Source organism: Hyperoodon ampullatus, assembly GCF_949752795.1.
Source record: "Hyperoodon ampullatus genome assembly, chromosome: 4".
In the NCBI taxonomy this organism is placed as follows: Eukaryota; Metazoa; Chordata; class Mammalia; order Artiodactyla; family Ziphiidae; genus Hyperoodon; species Hyperoodon ampullatus.
Window position 1 is genome coordinate 3,269,821 of NC_136917.1, and position 17,795 is coordinate 3,287,615.

General features: G+C 51.7%; 1 protein-coding gene across 1 annotated transcript; it reads left to right on the forward strand.

The window, feature by feature from the left end:
- Positions 1-3,984: 3,984 nt before the first annotated feature.
- On the forward strand, positions 3,985-14,936 carry IBA57 (iron-sulfur cluster assembly factor IBA57; the record flags this gene model as incomplete). Its single annotated transcript, XM_079703662.1, has 3 exons — positions 3,985-4,325; positions 13,768-14,111; positions 14,545-14,936. 3 exons carry the CDS (start codon positions 3,985-3,987, stop codon positions 14,934-14,936), a joined length of 1,077 nt encoding a protein of 358 aa, XP_079559788.1.
- Between the last annotated feature and the right edge of the window lie 2,859 nt (positions 14,937-17,795).

Below are 17,795 nucleotides of genomic sequence, written 5' to 3' on the forward strand. Positions count from 1 at the left end.
TCTTATCGAATTGGTTCTCTTTCTCTGGAGAACCCCAACTAATCAACACTCCATCAGCCAGAGGTTGTTAAAAGGGCATCCCAACTGTGAGGAAAACTGCAAATGGAGGCTCTATTCTGGGAGGTATCACAGTCAGCTCACCCTGTGTAACAAATACCATAGACTGGGGGCTCAAACAACAGACATCTATTTCTCATAGTAATGGAAACTGGAAGTCCGAGACCAAGGTGTCAGCGCCTGAGGCCACTCTCCTTGGTGTGTAGACAGCTGTCTTCTCCCTGTGTCCTCGCACGGTCTTCCCTTTGTGTGAGTCTGTGTCTTCATCTCCTCTTATAAGGAAACCAGTCTTATTGCATTAGGGCCCACCCCAGTGACCTCATTTGAGCTTAATCACCTCTTTAAAGACCCCATCTCCAAATACAGCCCCGTTCTGAGGTCCTGGGCATTAGGGCTCCATAGTGTGAATTTGGGGGGATGCAATGCAACCCATATTAGAAGGCAGATGCCTAACTAAAAGCTCAGTCACCACAGAAGGGGATCCTAACGCATAAGTCTCTTGTCTCAGGAACTTAGGGGCCTGGATGAACCACTGGGGCCCTGTATGTTTTGTGAGCTTTCGATGGGGTGACTTAGGATTTACTGTCATGTCCTCTCAACTGACGTCACTGGCCATCCCAGGCTAGGGGAGCCAACCTCTGTGTCATACACATTCCTACCTCTTAACACCAATTTCTTGATGTTCTGAACCACCATAACCATGATCTCATGCCTGAGCCCCGATACCCTAACGGGGTGTCCATCTCCCACCTATGACATAGTATCTAATATGCCCAAGTCTGTTAACTCTCAGAGGTGGAACCCAACCACTAAACTTGGCACTTAATGCTCACCTAACTACTTAAAAAAATCCTCTCAGTGCCTGTATGGCCATGAGGCTGGAGAGCTGAACTGGGGTGCAAAGCCATCGACCCTCGTCCCCCATCTTCTGTGCTCTGGAGCAGGCTGGTGGGTTGAGCCCAGGCCTCCCCACCCCTGCTTCACTGCCTGGTGGGGTCCTCGGGCTGTGTGGGGCCCACCCAGGTCTGTATAGGGGCAGGGCCATGCCAGGGGAGCGGCTGGAGCAGGATCAGACAGAATGGCCTTGTCTCATTCTCATCCGTTTCCATGGCTGGAGCCAACTCGCCGGCTGCTCAGGGAGATCGTGGAGGGCTTCAGGGAGGGGGGTGCCCAGAATGGGGGCAGCTTCCTTCTTCTGACTTTGGGAAGGGAGGAGGCCATAAGGAGAGAATAACAGGAAACAACCCCTGGCCTGGCAGCAGCTGGGAAACAGGGTCTGGGACCCCCATGTCTGCTGATTTTCCAGCTCTCAGATCCCCACCCCATCCGACAGCTCCAGGGCCCATGGCCTCAGAGGGAGGAGATGCACATGGGATCCAGCAGCAACCTATGCCCCCAGCTGGACCCAGGCCAATGAGTGGGGTTCCTTGGGAGCATCCTGAGGCCAGTCCACAGTTCCCTCCACATAGACCTGTAGGCATGAGAAGCTGCAGTGAGAGGACCTGAGAAGGAGCAGTAGCCAGGTCATGCCCACATGCAGGGGTCCCCGCTGTTGGGCTGGCCAGGCTGGTGCAGAGATCTGGGAAGCCTTCCTGGAGGAGGGAGCCTGAAGCAGTGCTGGTTGGCAGACTCTAGAATGGTGGGAGGTGCTGCCTGCTCTGTTTGGAGGCAGCCACCAGTTGAGTGTGGCTCTGGACATTTCAGTGTGGCCCATTCAGTAAGGAGCTAAAAGTTTCATTTGACTTCATTTGAGTTAATTTGCATTTAAACAGCCCCAGGTGGTAGCAGGGGCCCTGCTGGACCAAGTGGGCTGGGCTTGGCACTGGACTGGGAACATCAGGTAAGGTTCCGGGTGGCCCTGGGTCAGCCTGCTGGCCCTTCCCACAGGCTGTGCTGGTGGGAAGCAGGTTTTCTGCTGGCCAAGGGATGGGCTGATGTGAGGCTGGAGGAATGCACCTCCCCCCCACCATGTTGTCCTTGAATGGTTTCCTCCCTGACCTCACAGGGCTGACAGGGAGGTGCTGGGTCACCCTAGGAACACAGGCCCAACAGAGGAAGACCTTTTCCATGAAAGGCCAGTGGAACTGCATTCCAGGCCTGGCTGCTCACAACCAGGAAGCTGACTGGGAGGGGACCAAGGGCCTGGAAAACCCTAGGGAGTTCTGGTCAACCAGTTTATGTTAATGAGGCGACTTCTGAAAAGCCCCTAAGGATGGGGGCTGGTTGCCAGACCCAACCATGTGATTAGAGGGTTAGAGCTTTCAGTCCCACCCCTTGACCTCTGGGGAGGAGTGATGGGCTGGAGGTTGAATCAACAGCCAATGGCCAATAATTTAATTAATCACATCTAGGTAATGAAGCCTCTGTAAAATCCCAAAAGGACTGGGTTTGGAGAGCCTCTGGGTTGGGGAACACATGGAGATTTGGGGAGAGTGCGGTGTGCTCAGAGGGCATGGATGCTCCACACCCCTTCCCACATACCCTGCTCTTTGCTCTCTTCCATCTGGCTGTTCCTGAGTTATATCCTTGTATAACAAATCAGTAATCTGGTGGGTAAAATGTTTCTCTGAGTTCTGTGAGCCACTCTAATAAACTAATTGAACCCAAGGAGAGGGCTGTTGGAACCTCTGATCTATAGCTGGTTGGTCAGAAGCACAGGTGACAACCTGGACTTCGACTTGCATCTGCAGTGGGGGGTGGGGGGGAGAGTGTGAGTGTATGAGAGAGTGTGTGTGGCAGTCTTAATGGGATCTCATGCTATCTCCAGATAGATGGATTAAAAATTGAGTTAAATTGTAAGACACCTAGCTGGTGTCAGAGAATTGTGTGGTGTGGGGACCCCCCCCACACACATTTAGTGATAAGAAGTGAAGGGTAGTGTGAGAGTATAGGATACACAGGAGTGTCTGTTTTACAAAGGAACTGAAAGCAAAGTTGTACACCCGTCTTCATAGCAGCATTATTCAAAACAGCCAATGGGTGGAAGCAACACAAATGTCCATCAGTGGGTGAATGGATAATCCAAATATGGTATACACATACAATTGAATATCATTCAGCCCTTAAAACGGTTAACATATGCTACATCATGGTGGAACCTGGTAGACACGAGCCAGTCACAAAAGGACAAATACTGCATGACTCCACTTCTATGAGTTTCCCAGAGGAGTCAGGTTCATAGAGACAGAGTGGAATGGGGTTCCCAGGGGCTGGGGAGGTAGATAGGGATCTGCGTTTGATGGGGGTGGAGTTTCCGTATGGGAAGATGAGAAAGTTCTGGATGATGGGGATGGCTGCAAAAGAGTGTGAACGCGCTTAATGCCCCTGAAATGTGCACCTAAAAATGGTTAAGATGGTAAAGTTTAGATTATGAGCGCCTCACCACTATAAAGCAAGCAGAAACTTCTCTGAGACTCGAGGAGGAGGTCAACTGCAGGAGCAGAAGCCAGCTCAGGATAAGTGGGCGGGGGACTGACAGTCCGAGGCCTCGCCCCCGCACAAGGTCCGCCCACCCTCACCCTGGCCACTTACGCGAGCAACGCTCGCCCGCCTCCAGGGATTGCTGTAGCACTAGCCCGCGCATGCTCGCGCACACCCCGCCCCCTGCGCACGCCGCGCACGCCGCGCACGCCGCGCACGCCGCGCACGCCGCGCACGCCGCGCACGCCGCGCACGCCGCGCACGCCGCGCACGCCGCGCACGCCGCGCACGCCGCGCACGCCGCGCACGCCGCGCACGCTGCGCCCGCGCGCCGCCAGGGGCTGTTTTGGGGCCCGCCTGCACCGCCTCCACCTCCCCACCTCCGCCCACGCCAACTCCGCCCCCGCGCACGCTCCGCTCGCCCGCCTCCAAGGTGTTGTGGCGCGCGCCCGCCCGTTCGCGCCGCCGCCCGGGCCGCCCCTTCCCGCCGCCTCACTCCTCCCCAAGATGGCGGCCGCAGCGCTGCTCCGGGGTGCGGCTCCAGGGCGCGGCGGCCGGGCCTGGAGCTGGCGGCTGCGCGCTGCCCCGAGGCGTCGCCTGGGCCACAGCCCCTGCTGTCAGCGTGGTAAACCCGCGGGCAGCGCGGCGTGGGCCTGCTTCCTACTGGACGAGCGCGCCCTGGTGCGCGTGCGCGGGCCGGACTCTGCGCCCTTTCTCCTGGGTCTGCTGACCAATGAGCTGCCGCTTCCAGGTCCTGCGGCCGGCGAGGCTTCAACTTCAGCGCGCTCGGGCTACGCCCACTTTCTCAATGTCCAGGGACGCACCCTCTATGACGTCATTCTCTACGGGTGAGAGCGGGTTGGGTCACAGGCTCCGGGGGACCGGGGTAGGGGAGGGGGTATCACCCAGGGGAAGGGCACCCAGGAGCGGGCATGAGCAGGCTTGGAGGATGGGCTCCCATGGAGGGCTCTCAGGGGAGGGGTAGGCACCGGGGAGGGGCGGACAGGGGGCGGAACTAAGGACACCCAGAGGCAGGGCACCTAGGGGAGGGCTACCAATGGCCCAGGACGGACATCCAGGAGAGGACATGCAGGACAGGGCATCCAGGGGAAGGGACACCTGGGAACCTGTGCATAGGGGTGGGCCGAGGTGGGCCTCCAAGGGAGGGCACCTGAGGATGGGAGGCGCGCCCAGGGTAGGGAACTTGGGGACCCGCACACAGGGTGGGCTGGGGGTGGGCACCTGGGGGAGGGCACCGGGGCAGGGCAGCCATAGGTGGGCTGGAGCCTGCACCCAGGGATGGGCCAGCGACACTCACCCATGGGAGGGCCTGGGCGCCTCTGCGCCTGGCCTCTGATCCTGCTCAGACCCACTGCATGGAGAAGGGGTCGTGGCACCTGGAGCCTCACTGCAGGGAGCAGCCTCTGCGCGACTGGCTTGTGCCACTACTTCCTGAGTTCTCCAGTGTACACACATTTCTGTCCAAAATCTCTCCGTATTCAGTGATTATTAGCGTTTGGTGTTTTACATCAGTCTGTGCTGATTTTATCATGACTTTCTGTGATGGTCACCAGGACAAGCCAAGTCAGTGGCCTTTAGAGCTATAGAGCTTTCGGTTTTGACTTGCTTAGCTTTCTCAGACTTTCTCAGAGGTTCTTGTAGAACCTCTCATGCAGTTGCAGGTTGTTGCTCTGCCTGAAACTGCCCTGGAAACTCCAATGTCCCTCTTCTATTGTGGGTTCTTGTCTTCATCTTCCTCAGTGCCTGCCTGCTGGAGGAGTATGTTCTTTAGTGGCTTGTTGAGAGGTAGGATACTTCAGGTGGACCTTTGACTCCTTCAAATGGTTTTACCTGGTAGCTTGGCTGGGCATAAAACTCTAGGCAGAAAATCGTCCCTGAAAACATTGAAGCCACAGTTGGCATTGCTGTCAAGAAGGCTGGTGCCTTTTTATTTTTGAGCCTTTGTGTGTGACTGCTTTTTCTTTGGACACTCTTCGGGGCTCTTTTTCATCCTGATGTCTTGAAGTGTTATGACGATGTGTTGTATTTTGGGTCTTCTTTCACGTCATGTTGCTGGGCACTTGGTGGGCTGTATGACTCTGGAACAGGGCTCAGTAAAGTATGACCCTTGGGCAGATCCAGCTCACTCTCTGTTTTCATAAGTAAAGTTTGATTGGAATGCTGCATGCCCATTTTTTTGTATACTGTGTGGCTACTTTCATTTTCCAATGGCAAAAGTATAATTAATAGTATAATAATGGGGTAGACACTGTGTGGCCACAAACCTAAATTATTTACAGTCTGGTTCTTTACAGAAAAGGTTTGTTGTCAGTATGTTTTATGTAATTATTACCTTCCCAGTAGTTGCTTTAATCTCTTTTAGAAACTGCATTCTTTGATTATCTTAAACCCTCTGTGTCAGTAATTTTCAGTTAATCTGTCAGTGTTGTAATGATGTTGTTTTGGTCCCCAAATTTTCTTCCTTGAGTCTCTAGTCTGCCTTTACATCTTTTTGCCTTTTCATTCTTGTTATAATGAATTTATATCCTCATAAGTCACTCTACAGTGTAAAATTTTTTTGTTTCTAGGGTTTTTTTTCTCTTCATACTTTTCCTCAGGTCTGAAGCGTTTTTGCTTATTAGCTGCTGGGCCAGCAGTTCTTGTCACCAAGCATGCATGTGGTGGCTCTTTCCACACATTGTGTATGCCCTGATTTGTCCTATAGAGGAGTTTGTTTTTCTCTCTCTGTTAATTCCTGAGAATGGGGTATCGCTGTACCACTTGTTGTCTGTGTGCTAAGGGAATTGGGGTGCATTTGATGATGCCCCCTGACCCCAGGTGCTCTTCTGAGATTCCAACTCAAAGTCCTTTGTGGGGAGTGCCGCCCCGAGGGGTGGGGTGGGGTCTTCATTCCATAAGAAAGAGACAGCCTGAGTTAGTGGCCCCACTTCTCCTGAGCAGTTAGAGGAGAGAAGACATGAGAACCCTCCCTCAGATGGCTGCTCTTGGCCTGGGGGCTTGGTAAACAATGTCCAGATTTATCTCTCCCAGTTCTGCTCTGGGGCATGGGGTGCCAAGCCTGCTGGCCTTCCACCGCATAGCTATGCCTCTGTTCTGGTCTGATGCCTGCTGTTAGTTCATGGGATGTGATCCTTCCCCTCCTGGTTGCTCATGGCCCTTTACCTACATCTGATCTCACTGAGGTCTGCTCTCTGGGGAGAGGGACACACTGGCAACTGGCTGTCCCGCCTGGGAGGCTGGGACCTTCCTGTTTTCTTCGTGCTTGCTCTCTGCCTGGTGTTATGCATCCTCTCTCTGGAATTTTTCTTTTTCTTTTTTTTTGGCCAGCTGCGCAGCTTGCGGGACTTCAGTTCCTGGACCGGGGATTGAACTCAGGCCACGGCAGTGAAAGCCTGGAATCCTAACCACTAGACCACCAGGGAACTCCCTGGAATTTTTCATTTAAACTGTTACGCTTCTAGTTTCCCATCCTTGAGTTGTTCCTTCCTCAGTGCACCCTGGTCCGGATGTAGGAGCATCTCTCAGACAAAGCTTTAGCTTTTTGTTTTTTTTTTTTTTTTAATAGATCTTTATTGGAGTGTAGTTGCTTCACAATTCTGTTAGTTTCTGTTACACAACAAAGCGAATCAGCCATATGCATACACATGTCCTCATATCCCCTCCCTCTTGAGCCTCCCTCCCACCCTCCCTATCCCACCCCTCTAGGTCATTGCAAAGCACCAAGCTGATCTCCCTGTGCTATGCTGCTGCTTCCCACTAGCTAACTGTTTTACATTCGGTAGTGTATATATGTCGATGCTACTCTCACTTCGCCCCAGCTTCCCCCTCCCCGCTCCATGTCCTCAAGTCCATTCTCTATGTCTACGTCTTTATTCCTGCCCTGCCACTAGGTTCATCAGTACCATTTTTTTTGATTCCATATATATGTTAGCATATGGTATTTTTCCCTTTCTGACTTCACTCTGTATGACAGACTCTAGGTCCATCCACCTTACTACAAATAACTCAATTTCATTTCTATTTTTTTCAAACTAATCAATTTTATTTATTTATTTATTTATTTTTAAACATCTTTATTGGAGTATAATTGCTTTACAACAGTGTGTTAGTTTCTGCTTTGTAACAAAGTGAATCAGCTTTATACATATATAAATGTATAAATACATACATCCCCATATCTCTTCCCTCTTGCGTCTCCCTCCCTCCCACCCTCCCTATCCCGCCCCTCTAGGTGGACACAGAGCACCGAGCTGATCTCCCTGTGCTCTGCGGCTGCTTCCCACTAGCTATCTATTTTACATTTGGTAGTGTATATACGTCCATGCCACTCTCTCACTTTGTCACAGCTTACCCTTCTCCCTCCCTGTGTCCTCAAGTCCATTCTCTAGTAGGTCTGCCTCCCGTCCTGCCCCTAGGTTCTTCATGACCTTTTTTTTTTAGATTCCATATATATGTGTTAGCATACATTATTTGTTTTTCTCTTTCTGACTTACTTCACTCTGTATGACAGACTCTAGGTCCATCCACCTCACTACAGATAACTCAGTTTCGTTTCTTTTTATGGCTGAGTAATATTCCATTGTATATATGTGCCACATCTTCTTTATCCGTTCATCTGTCAGTGGACACTTAGGTTGCTTCCATGACCTGGCTATTGTAAATAGATCTGCAATGAACATTGTGGTATATGTCTCTTCTTGAATTATGGTTTTCTCAGGGTATATGCCCAGTAGTGGGATTGCTGGGTCAAACTGTAGTTCTATTTTTAGTTTTTTACAGGACCTCCAACCATTCTCCATAGCATTTGTATCAATTTACATTCCTACCAACAACCTTTTTGTTTTTAGAGTAGACTTTATAGGGAGTTCCCTGGTGGCCTAGTGGTTAGGATTCCGAACTTTCACTGACGTGGCCTGGGTTCAATCTCTAGTCAGGGAACTGAGATCCTGCAAGCCACGTGGTGTGGCCAGAAAAAAAAGGAAAAAAGAAAAAGTAGACTTTTTAGACTAATTTTAGGTTCATAGCAAAATTTAGGGGAATGTACAGAGACTTCTTATATACTGTGCCCCCACGCATGCATAGTCTCCCCCGTTACCAACCTCTTCCTCCAAAGTAGTATGTTATTTACAATCGACGAGCCTGCATTAACACCAAAATTACTCAGAGTCCTTAATTCACATTAGGTTTCACTTCTGGTGCTGGACAAATTGGACAAATGTATAATAATGTGTATGTACTATTCTATATGGTAGTTTCACTGCCCCTAAATATCCTCTGTGCTCCACCTATTCAACCCTCCCTTCCTCCTAACTCCTCACAACCACTGAAAGGATCTTTTTGGATCTGGAACTGTCTCCATAGTTTCACTTTTTCCAGAATGTCACGTAGTTGGAATCATAGAGTATGCAGCCTTTTCAGATGGACTTCTTTCACTTAATAATATACATTTAGTGTCCTCCATGTCTTTTCAGGGCTTGATAGCTCATTTTAGTGTTGAATAATAGTCCATTGTTTGGATGTACCAGTTTATGTATCCATCTACTGAAGGACTTCAGCAGTTGCTTCCATATTGTTGTAATTATGAATAAAGGCGCTGTAAACATCTGTGTACAGGTTTCTGTGTGGCAGTTAGTTTTCATCTCCTTTAGGTAAATACCAGGGAGTGTGATTGCTGGATTGTAAGGTAAGACTATGTGTAGTTTTGTAGGAAACCACCAAAATATCTCCCAAAGTGGCCGTACGGTTTTGCATTCCCACCGGCAATGAATGAAGACTTTCCATTGCTCCCTAACCTCACCAGCATTTGGTGGTGTCAGTGTTCTGGATTTTGATCATTCTAATAGGTGTGTAATGGTAGCTTGTTGTTTTTTTAATTTGCTTTTCTCCGATGACATATGACGTGGAGCATTGCTTCATACGCTGTTTGCCACCTATCTTTGGGGAGGTGTTTGTTGAGGTCTTTGGCCCATTTTTAATCAGGTTGTTTGTTTCCTTATTTGAGTTGTAAGTGGTTTTGTATATTTTGAGTGACAGTCCTTTGTCAGATGTGACTTTTCAAACCTTTTCTCCCAGTCTGTGGCTTGACTCCTCATCCTCTCAGCTGAGGCTTTGTGTTTTGAAAGTCTTTCCTCATTCTGACCGTGTGTTTGTTTGCTGGGCCTCTGTCTTCATGATGGAGGCCTTAAGTGCTGGCTGCAGAGGAGATGCTCCAGGTTTTGGTCCTGGGCTGCTCTGGCTTTTGTGGGACACACTGAAGTCTCTGTCTACGGGTTTCTGGGGGGTGTCTCTGGGGGCCATCCCCCCAGGGTTGCCTGGTGAGGATTCGGATGGTCCACTGCTCCCTTGTTTCTCTCCATGCCTGGTTCCTCTGGTGCTCATCTCAGCTGGCTCCATGCTGAGTCTGGTCTCGGCAGGTTCCTGGTCTGTGTGTACCCAGCAGAGGGAAGGTAGGAAGTGGGGCTAGTGCATCTCTGCCCAGGCCCTCATGGCTCCTATGGCAACCCCACTGAGCCTCCATTTAACCCACGTCTCTTCTGCCCTCCTGCTGTGGCCATGATCTGTGGGCCCCTGGATTGTCCGCTTCCTGCCTTGTGGGGAGCATGTAGGGCTCCATATAACTCAGTCTCCCATGGGCACACTGTAGGCTGTTCCCCTAGGCGACTTGGAGCATGCCAGCCTGACAGGGTCCTCCGTGTACAGCCCTGCAGCAGACCAAGGCCCCTGGTGAGTGCCGCCACTCCTTGACAGGCATTTGGGTCTGGGCTCTGTGCACCTGTGTGTCCCTTGCCTGCTAGCCCCCTTGTGCCCCATGCCTCCCCATGCCTCATGACCTGGTACCTGCAGTGCCCCTGAGGGGATCTGTTTATGTGTGAAGACCCTGGCCCTGGGCAGAGCTGGGTCCAGGGCTGCACTTGAGGAGTGAGGTCCCTGTGTTTATGGGGGTGGTGGGTACTGGGGTGTCAGGTACTGTGCAGGGCATTGGGCTGCTGGAGGAGGGCACTCTGGGCGTTCTGGACGAGGAATTACATGGGCTTGACCCTCCCTTTTTGGGTTTTCACACAGCCTGCATCCTGGGCAGGAGGGTGGGTGAGGATGGACACCTGGGATTGCACTACCACCACATGCTATATCCAGGCCCTGCCCGTCAGGCCGGCTGGGGAGGCTGCAGGTGCCCCTCGACCTTCCTTTTCCTGCTGCTGCAGTTGTGCCCCTAGGAGGGGCTTCCAGGCTTAGCAAACAAAATTGTGGGTTGCCCAGCTAAATTTCAAACAGACACGGGTGACTTTTTAGGAGGTGACCTATGCAGTGTTTGGGAAATACATATACTAAAGACATTATTCACTGTTTTCTGAAATTGAAATTTGACTGGACATCCTGTGTTTTATCTGGCAGCTCTACTCAGGGGCACTTTGCGACGTCTGGGGATATTTGTGGTTGTCATTCAGGCATGGACGCTCCTTGCATCTAGTGGGCTGGGCCCAGGGGTGCTCTCAGCGCTCAGCAGTGCCCAGGATGGCCCCACAGAGAGTGCTCCAGCCCACACATTGGCCATGCCAGCCAAGAAAGCTGCCCTGAGCATAGGCTCACCCTACTTCACCCCTTCTTCTTCTGACCTGTCCCCCGTTACTCAGCTGCATCAGGGGCAGCAGACAGTCTGATGTGGGGTGGTGGAGAGCAGGGTTGCACTGCAGCTTTGTTGGTCCTGAGGGGCTGAATGGCACATGGCCATTTGCACAGGTAGCTCAGAAGGTGTCTGAGCCCAGAACCTGGCCTTGCCCCACCCAATTTGTCTTGAACCCCGTGGAACATCCGCCCCATGAGTGAGATGGGGGCATCAGCCTGGGGCCTGTCTACCCCGGCATCCTGGTGGTCCCTTCACCAGCCCTTCTCGGGGCCCTCCCCATGCTGGGCCTCCTCCCTCCTTGGGTATGGCTTTACCCGCATCCCTCCCTCTTCCCTCCGAGGTTTACTCTCCCCTGCAACCTCACATTCTGTCCACCCATGCCCGATTCCTCCCCTTGCCAGTATTTCATACTGTTTCTCTCTGCTTCCTTTATCGGAGATTTAAAAAATAAAAATGTACCTGCACATGGTTAAAAAACCTAATAACATTAAAAGGCTTATGATGAAAATGGACTGACTGCCGTCTTCCTTCTCACCGGCATGGACCAGTCTTCTCCAGAGGCAGCTCCTTTTTCTTCTTTCTTTTTAACTTTTTATTTCGAAATAATTATAGATTTACAGTAAGCCACAAAAAAATTAACAGGGATGTCCCATATACCCTTCACCCAGTTCCTGCAGTGGCATCATCTTGCCTCCTATTGTCCAGGGTCACAATTGGGACGGACATGGGCCAGCCACAGGGCACCCTCAGGTTCTCCCAGATTTCCACGTGCTCTCATGCATGCAGCCCTGATTTGATCACACATGTAGACCTGTGTAACCTCGGTCAAGACAGAGCTGCTCCATTACCATCAGGCTCCCTTCTGCCCTCTGTGGGCATAGTGCCCTTCTCATCCCCTCAGCCCTGCTCGCTCTCCATCTTTATGATCATGTCATTTCAGGAATATCGTACAAACAGAGTCTTCTGAGATTCGGTTTCACTCACCTTGATGCCCTTTGGCTTCATCGGTAGTCCGTTCCTTTTCCCTGCTGAGTAGTATTCCATTGAGGGAATGGACCACAGTTTGTTTAACCATTCACCAACTTGAAGGATATTTTGGTTTCATTTCTTGGCTGTTAAGAATAAAACTGCCTCTAACGTTCATGCACAGGTGTTATGTGAACACCTGGGGTGTTCTCTGGGATAAATACCCAGGAGTACAATGGCTGGGTTGTGTGGTAGCTGCATGTTTAGTTTTATAAAGGACTGCAAACCATTTTCCAGAATGTCTGTTCCATTTACGTTCCCACCAGCAAGGCTGAGTGATCCAGCCTCTCTGCGTCCTCACTGCGTTGGATGTTCTTATTCTGATAGTTGTGCCGTGGGATCTCATCGTGGTTTTAATTTGCCTTGGTTTCATGATAAGTGACTTTGAACCTCTTTCCATGTGGTTATCTGAGGCAGCGCCTTTGAACTCTTCTGTTTTTTTCTGGCATTTTAATTCCATCCGTAAATGATCCTTTTTCCACCCCTCAGCTGATCTCATTTTTGACCTTCCTTGAGGACTGTTTGGAAGGTGAGGTGCTAACCTGACTTGCTGCTACAGCCTGCTGTGTTCCACGTGGTTGTCCCTGTCCCTATTGGACCCATGGCTGGTAGTTATATGCATGGACATGACAGGGTTTGTGCTGTAAGGTGAACCCACCAAGCAAGCTTCTGTAGCTCTTTCCTTGGGGGGTGACTGGCTGCTCCAGGGCAGCACTTAACCCTTTCCTGCCTGGGGAGGGGGTTGGGGGCACAGCTTATGGGTTCTGGAGGAGGGCTCTGGGGTACCAGCTGATGACCTTTCTGTCTTATACGTGCTCCTGGAAGGTCTTACCCACTTCTGTGTCTCAGCTCCCACCCAGCTGTGGGTCCTTGCTCAAGCCACATCTATAACCAGCACTCCAGCCATGTACTCCTCTGGGTCCTGGATGTCTCCACTTAGGGCCCCTCCACCATGTCTGATGGTGCACTGGCCTCTCCTCTGTGCTCATCTGTCTGTAAGGGCCCCATCATCCATCCGTCAGTGACAACAGGATCTGGGGTCATTCCAGTGGATGTGGGCTGCCTGAAGTGAGGGTTAGGATGGTTCTGGCGCCCTGATCAGGTTGCGGAGCTTCCCTAGGGGAGGTGGGAGGTGGCAGGTGGGCACGGGCAGGGCGTGGCCTCACCATGCATCTCACCTGCGTCAGCTGTCTGCTGTCCTCCCAGCTCTTCCTGCCTGCCCGCATCCCTCCTGAAATCCATTGTGCGCCCTGCCTTAGGACCCTTGGCTTCTCGGTGGCTTCTCAGGGCTGGAGGAGGCAAATCCTGGACTTCAATGTGGCCGTCTGTGCCTTTCCGCCTCACCTTGCGCACCGGACACCACTGTGGTCCCAGGGCCCTGCTTCCCACCTGTTGGGCCAAGCTCTCTCCTCCGCCTGCCAGACTGTTTCCTGGGGTTTCCTCCCTGGGCGGGGAGGGGTGGTGGCCATGAGGTCTCCAGCACGTGCTGTGCTGTGCAGCTTTACTAGGTGGTCCGAGGTGCACTTGGGAGGCACAGCCACGTATGTCCGCGGCCTGACTCCATGCACTTCCCACGGTGTGCCCTGCCCGCCCCCATGCACCCCTTCCTCTCCCCGCAGGCTCCCTGAGGGCTCCCATGAGCAGCCCACTTTCCTCCTGGAGTGTGACAGCTCAGTGCTGGATGCGCTGCAGAGGCACCTGGTGCTGCACAAGATCCGGCGGAGGGTCACCGTGGAGCCATGCCCCGAGCTGCGCGTGTGGGCCGTGCTGCCCTGTGCCCCTGAGGAGGCCGGCAGGGCTGTGCTGCTTCAGGAGAAGGCCGAGTGCACCACCATCCTCACCCGTGATCCCCGGACTGCTCGCATGGGCTGGCGGCTCCTCTCCCAGGATGAGGGCTCAGCCCTGGTGCCCGGGGGCCGTCTTGGGGACCTCCAGGATTATCACCGACACCGGTACCAGCAAGGTATGGACATGGGGTTGGACCTGGGGAAGGGTCGGAAGTAGAGGGGTGGTGCTGGATGGCGGGGGGAGGACAGGGTGGGATGGGAAGGGACCGGAGGGGGGTGACACAGAGCCCTGGGGAGACTGTGTGGTGAGCCCAGGCACTTGGGGGAGCCGGGGAGAGAGCAGAGATCCAGGGTCACGGGTAGGGTCTTCTTCTTTAGTGGGTAGTATTGAGGGCCAGACCAAGGTGCTCACCCAGGGACCAGAGCGGGGGGCTGGAGTAGGGGCCTGGAGGATGGGGAGGGCAAGAAGGGGGTCCAGGAGGGACCTAGAGGATTGTGGCGGGTCAGGTGGTGGGACTCCTACAGGCCAGTACCCCCGGCCACTCTTGGTTGAGCCCCCAGCTCTGGAGGACACCTTAGATCTCACCAAGCCTCTCCCTACCTCTACAGGCGTTCCCGAGGGGGTCCACGACCTGCCCCCAGGAGTAGCCCTACCGCTGGAGTCTAACCTGGCCTTCATGAATGGAATCAGCTTCACCAAGGGCTGCTACATTGGCCAGGAGCTGACGGCTCGCACCCACCACATGGGTGTCATCCGAAAGCGCCTCTTCCCAGTGCGGCTCTCAGGCCCCCTCCCTGTGGGCAGCATTGCCCCTGGCACCTCTGTGCTCACCAAGTCGGGGCAGGCAGCCGGCAAGTACAGGGCAGGCCTGGGGGACGTGGGTCTGGCTCTGTTGCGGTCCGAGAAAATCAAGGGTCCTCTCCACATCAGAACCTCTGAGAGTGGCCTTGTGGCCCTCACTGCATCTGTGCCAGACTGGTGGCCCACATCCACTAAGTAGCCCTGGATGTCCCTGCAGTCCTGTACAAGGCCTCTGTTTATCTGCTGCACCCTGTAGGCCAGCCCCCACTTCCTAGGGTGGCCCAGTTGAAAGAATACCCCCTTGGAGGGTCCCCAAGTATATGTGGGCCTCCCAGAGCTGCAGGCATGGTGGGGCATGCTGCTGCAGCCCAGGTGTTCCCAGCCCATCATGCTTCCTGTGGAGGGTCCTATGCTGAGGCTGGCTGTCCTCTCGTGGTGGCTTTGTGGCTGGAGCATCAGGAGCCCTCCTGAGGACTGAGGATGGGTAGAAGTGAGTCCTGCGCCTGCCTCTGTGCTGAGCAGAGGCCCAGCTTCCACCAGGCCCTGGATGAGATTCCGAACCATATAGATCTAGAGGTAGTTCATCCATCAGCCAAGGACAGGATGCTCCAGGATGCCTCTGGGCTGTCCGCACCCCTCTCGAGCCTGCTTGGTCAGGCCTGGAAAGGAGGCTTCTCAGTGTCTGGGGTGGCTGAAGGGGTAAGTGGGCTCTGGGAATGGTGTTACCATGTTGGCTTGGGGGCATGTCTCAGGGTGGGAATCTCTTGGGGCCAGGTGGAGTGGCAGTGTCTGCGGGTGGAGGCACATGCACTGCTCACACCCACCTGAGCCGTCCAAGGTGTACCTCTGTGCTCAGGGGTGCCAGCTGGGGGAGCCCCAATACCGTTTTATTCCAGGGCAGCACATCTCCACAGCTCCGTCCCCACGATGGCATTGGCAGCCCCCTTCTCCCCACCATAGCCCTCATGAGCTCAGGGGAGGAGCGGCTGCCCTGGGACGGCAGTGCCCAGGGTGCAGAGAGGGGTTTCTGCTTGGCTTACTTGCTGCTGTTTCCTGATGTAGTCATGTCTTCACAGTAAGGGGATGACTTACTTCCCCACTGTAAACCACTGACCTCCATTTTCCCACTGCAATGTGAATCTCGTGGTTACTGGGTGTCCTACCTGATGCCTCAGAGTGGCTATTAAAGTGTGACCCACAACTGGCCCATGTGGAACTCTGGTTTCTTTTTTTTTCCCCCCCTTAACTTTACTTATTTATTTTAAATTTTTATTGGAGTCTAGTTGATTTGCAATGTTGTGTTCGTTTCTGCTGTACAGCAATCAGTTATACATACATCCACCCTTTTTGAGATTCTTTTTCCATATAGGTCATTACATAGTATTGAGGAGAGCTCCCTGTGCTATACAGTAGGTCCTTATTATCTATTTTATATATAGTAGTGTGTATATGTCAATCCCAATCTCCCAATTTATCTCTCCCCCACCCTCCGCCGCTTCCCACCCTGGTAACCATAAGTTTGTTTTCTACATCTGTGACTCTATTTCTGTTTTGTAAATAAGTTCATTTGTACCATTTTTTTTAAGATTCCACATATAAGCGACATCATATGATATTTGTCTTTCTCTGACTTACTTCACTCAGTATGACAATCTCTAGGTCCATCCATGTTGCTGCAAATGACATTATTTCATTCTTTTTTATGGCTGAGTAATATTCCATTGTATATATGTACTTTTTTTTAAAGATTTCATCAAATTTATACAATATATATTGAGCACTAATTCCTGTACAGCTTATTCTTACTAGTTTGGATCCAGCTATTCCAGTGTATTATGAACCAGTGAGCTGTCCATGTCTTTTAAAACAAGTCTCAACTGAAATCTCAGAACAATCACAGCAAAAGCCATGGAATAATGGAAGAATTAGATGTTTCCATCATAATTAAGACCAAGGCTCCATGACGGGCAGCAGAGAGCATTCAAGGATAAAAATCAAGTTTTCTACCTAAGTTAGATAGTAACTGAATTGGGATCTTAGAATTCCCAACTTTTATTTGGTGTAGTAATAAGATACAAAAAAGGCAGGGGCACCTTTTTTTCCTAAATGGAAACCTTCACCAAAAGAGGTTAGAAGACTTCAAGGCAAGTTCTTTCTCCAAAATGAGTAAATGACATCAGTTCTAATTCTTACTGAGGTTACAAACCAACCATCAGGATATTATTAACTCATGTCTAAGAGGGAAATTGGGAGGTAGGGAGAGGTAAGGCCTCAGCAGAGAAAGCAAGTTTTAAGTAGGGAGACAGCTTCTGCCCTGAAGTTATTGCTAGGTTGTAACTGAGCTGCATATATGTAGACCTGTTTCACAGAGGAATTGAGTAGCTGAATCCTTTGTTAAACTGGTAGGCACTGTAAACTGTAGTATTTACTGTCCAGCAGAAAGGTGAAAGATGATGTCTTTAGGGAAATCTCTTGATTCCCCCAGTTTCTACAAAGGCTGTAGCCAAGAATCAAATCATCCAGGACTTGGTATAATGTCAAGGTAAATGATCCAGTGTTCAGCTGACAACCACTTTATAAAATTATTTCACTCCCCCAAAAAGGGATTAGTGGTTGATGGAGAGAAAGCATTAAGCATGTCTAAGGGGACCAATAAACAGGTCCCCTTAGAGGTTTCCCAGTGCTTTCCAAAGTCATGATTGGTTCTTCTAGTCTGAGAGATCTTGGCTGCAAGGGGTGGGGGTGACTGCCAAGGCTTTCAGGTGTTTAAGGGTTTGCATAGCTCATCCAGTGGTAATGGGGGCACATACAGCTTTTCTGATAGTTCATAGTATGTATGTTTGTGCTTGGCTAAGCTTCTCCAGCAAACTTAAGCTCTTCTAGTGGTGAAAAGACCCTAGGAGGGCTCAAAAACATCACCTATTCATTGTATGGCCCTTCCTAAAGGGCTTAGAGAATGCTTCTTCCTGACCCTAAATCAGTAGGCTGAGAAAGGACATGGGAGTAGGGAGTCCCCACCAACCTGGGGAACTAAGACTTCTAGCTGTCTGCTTAAGGG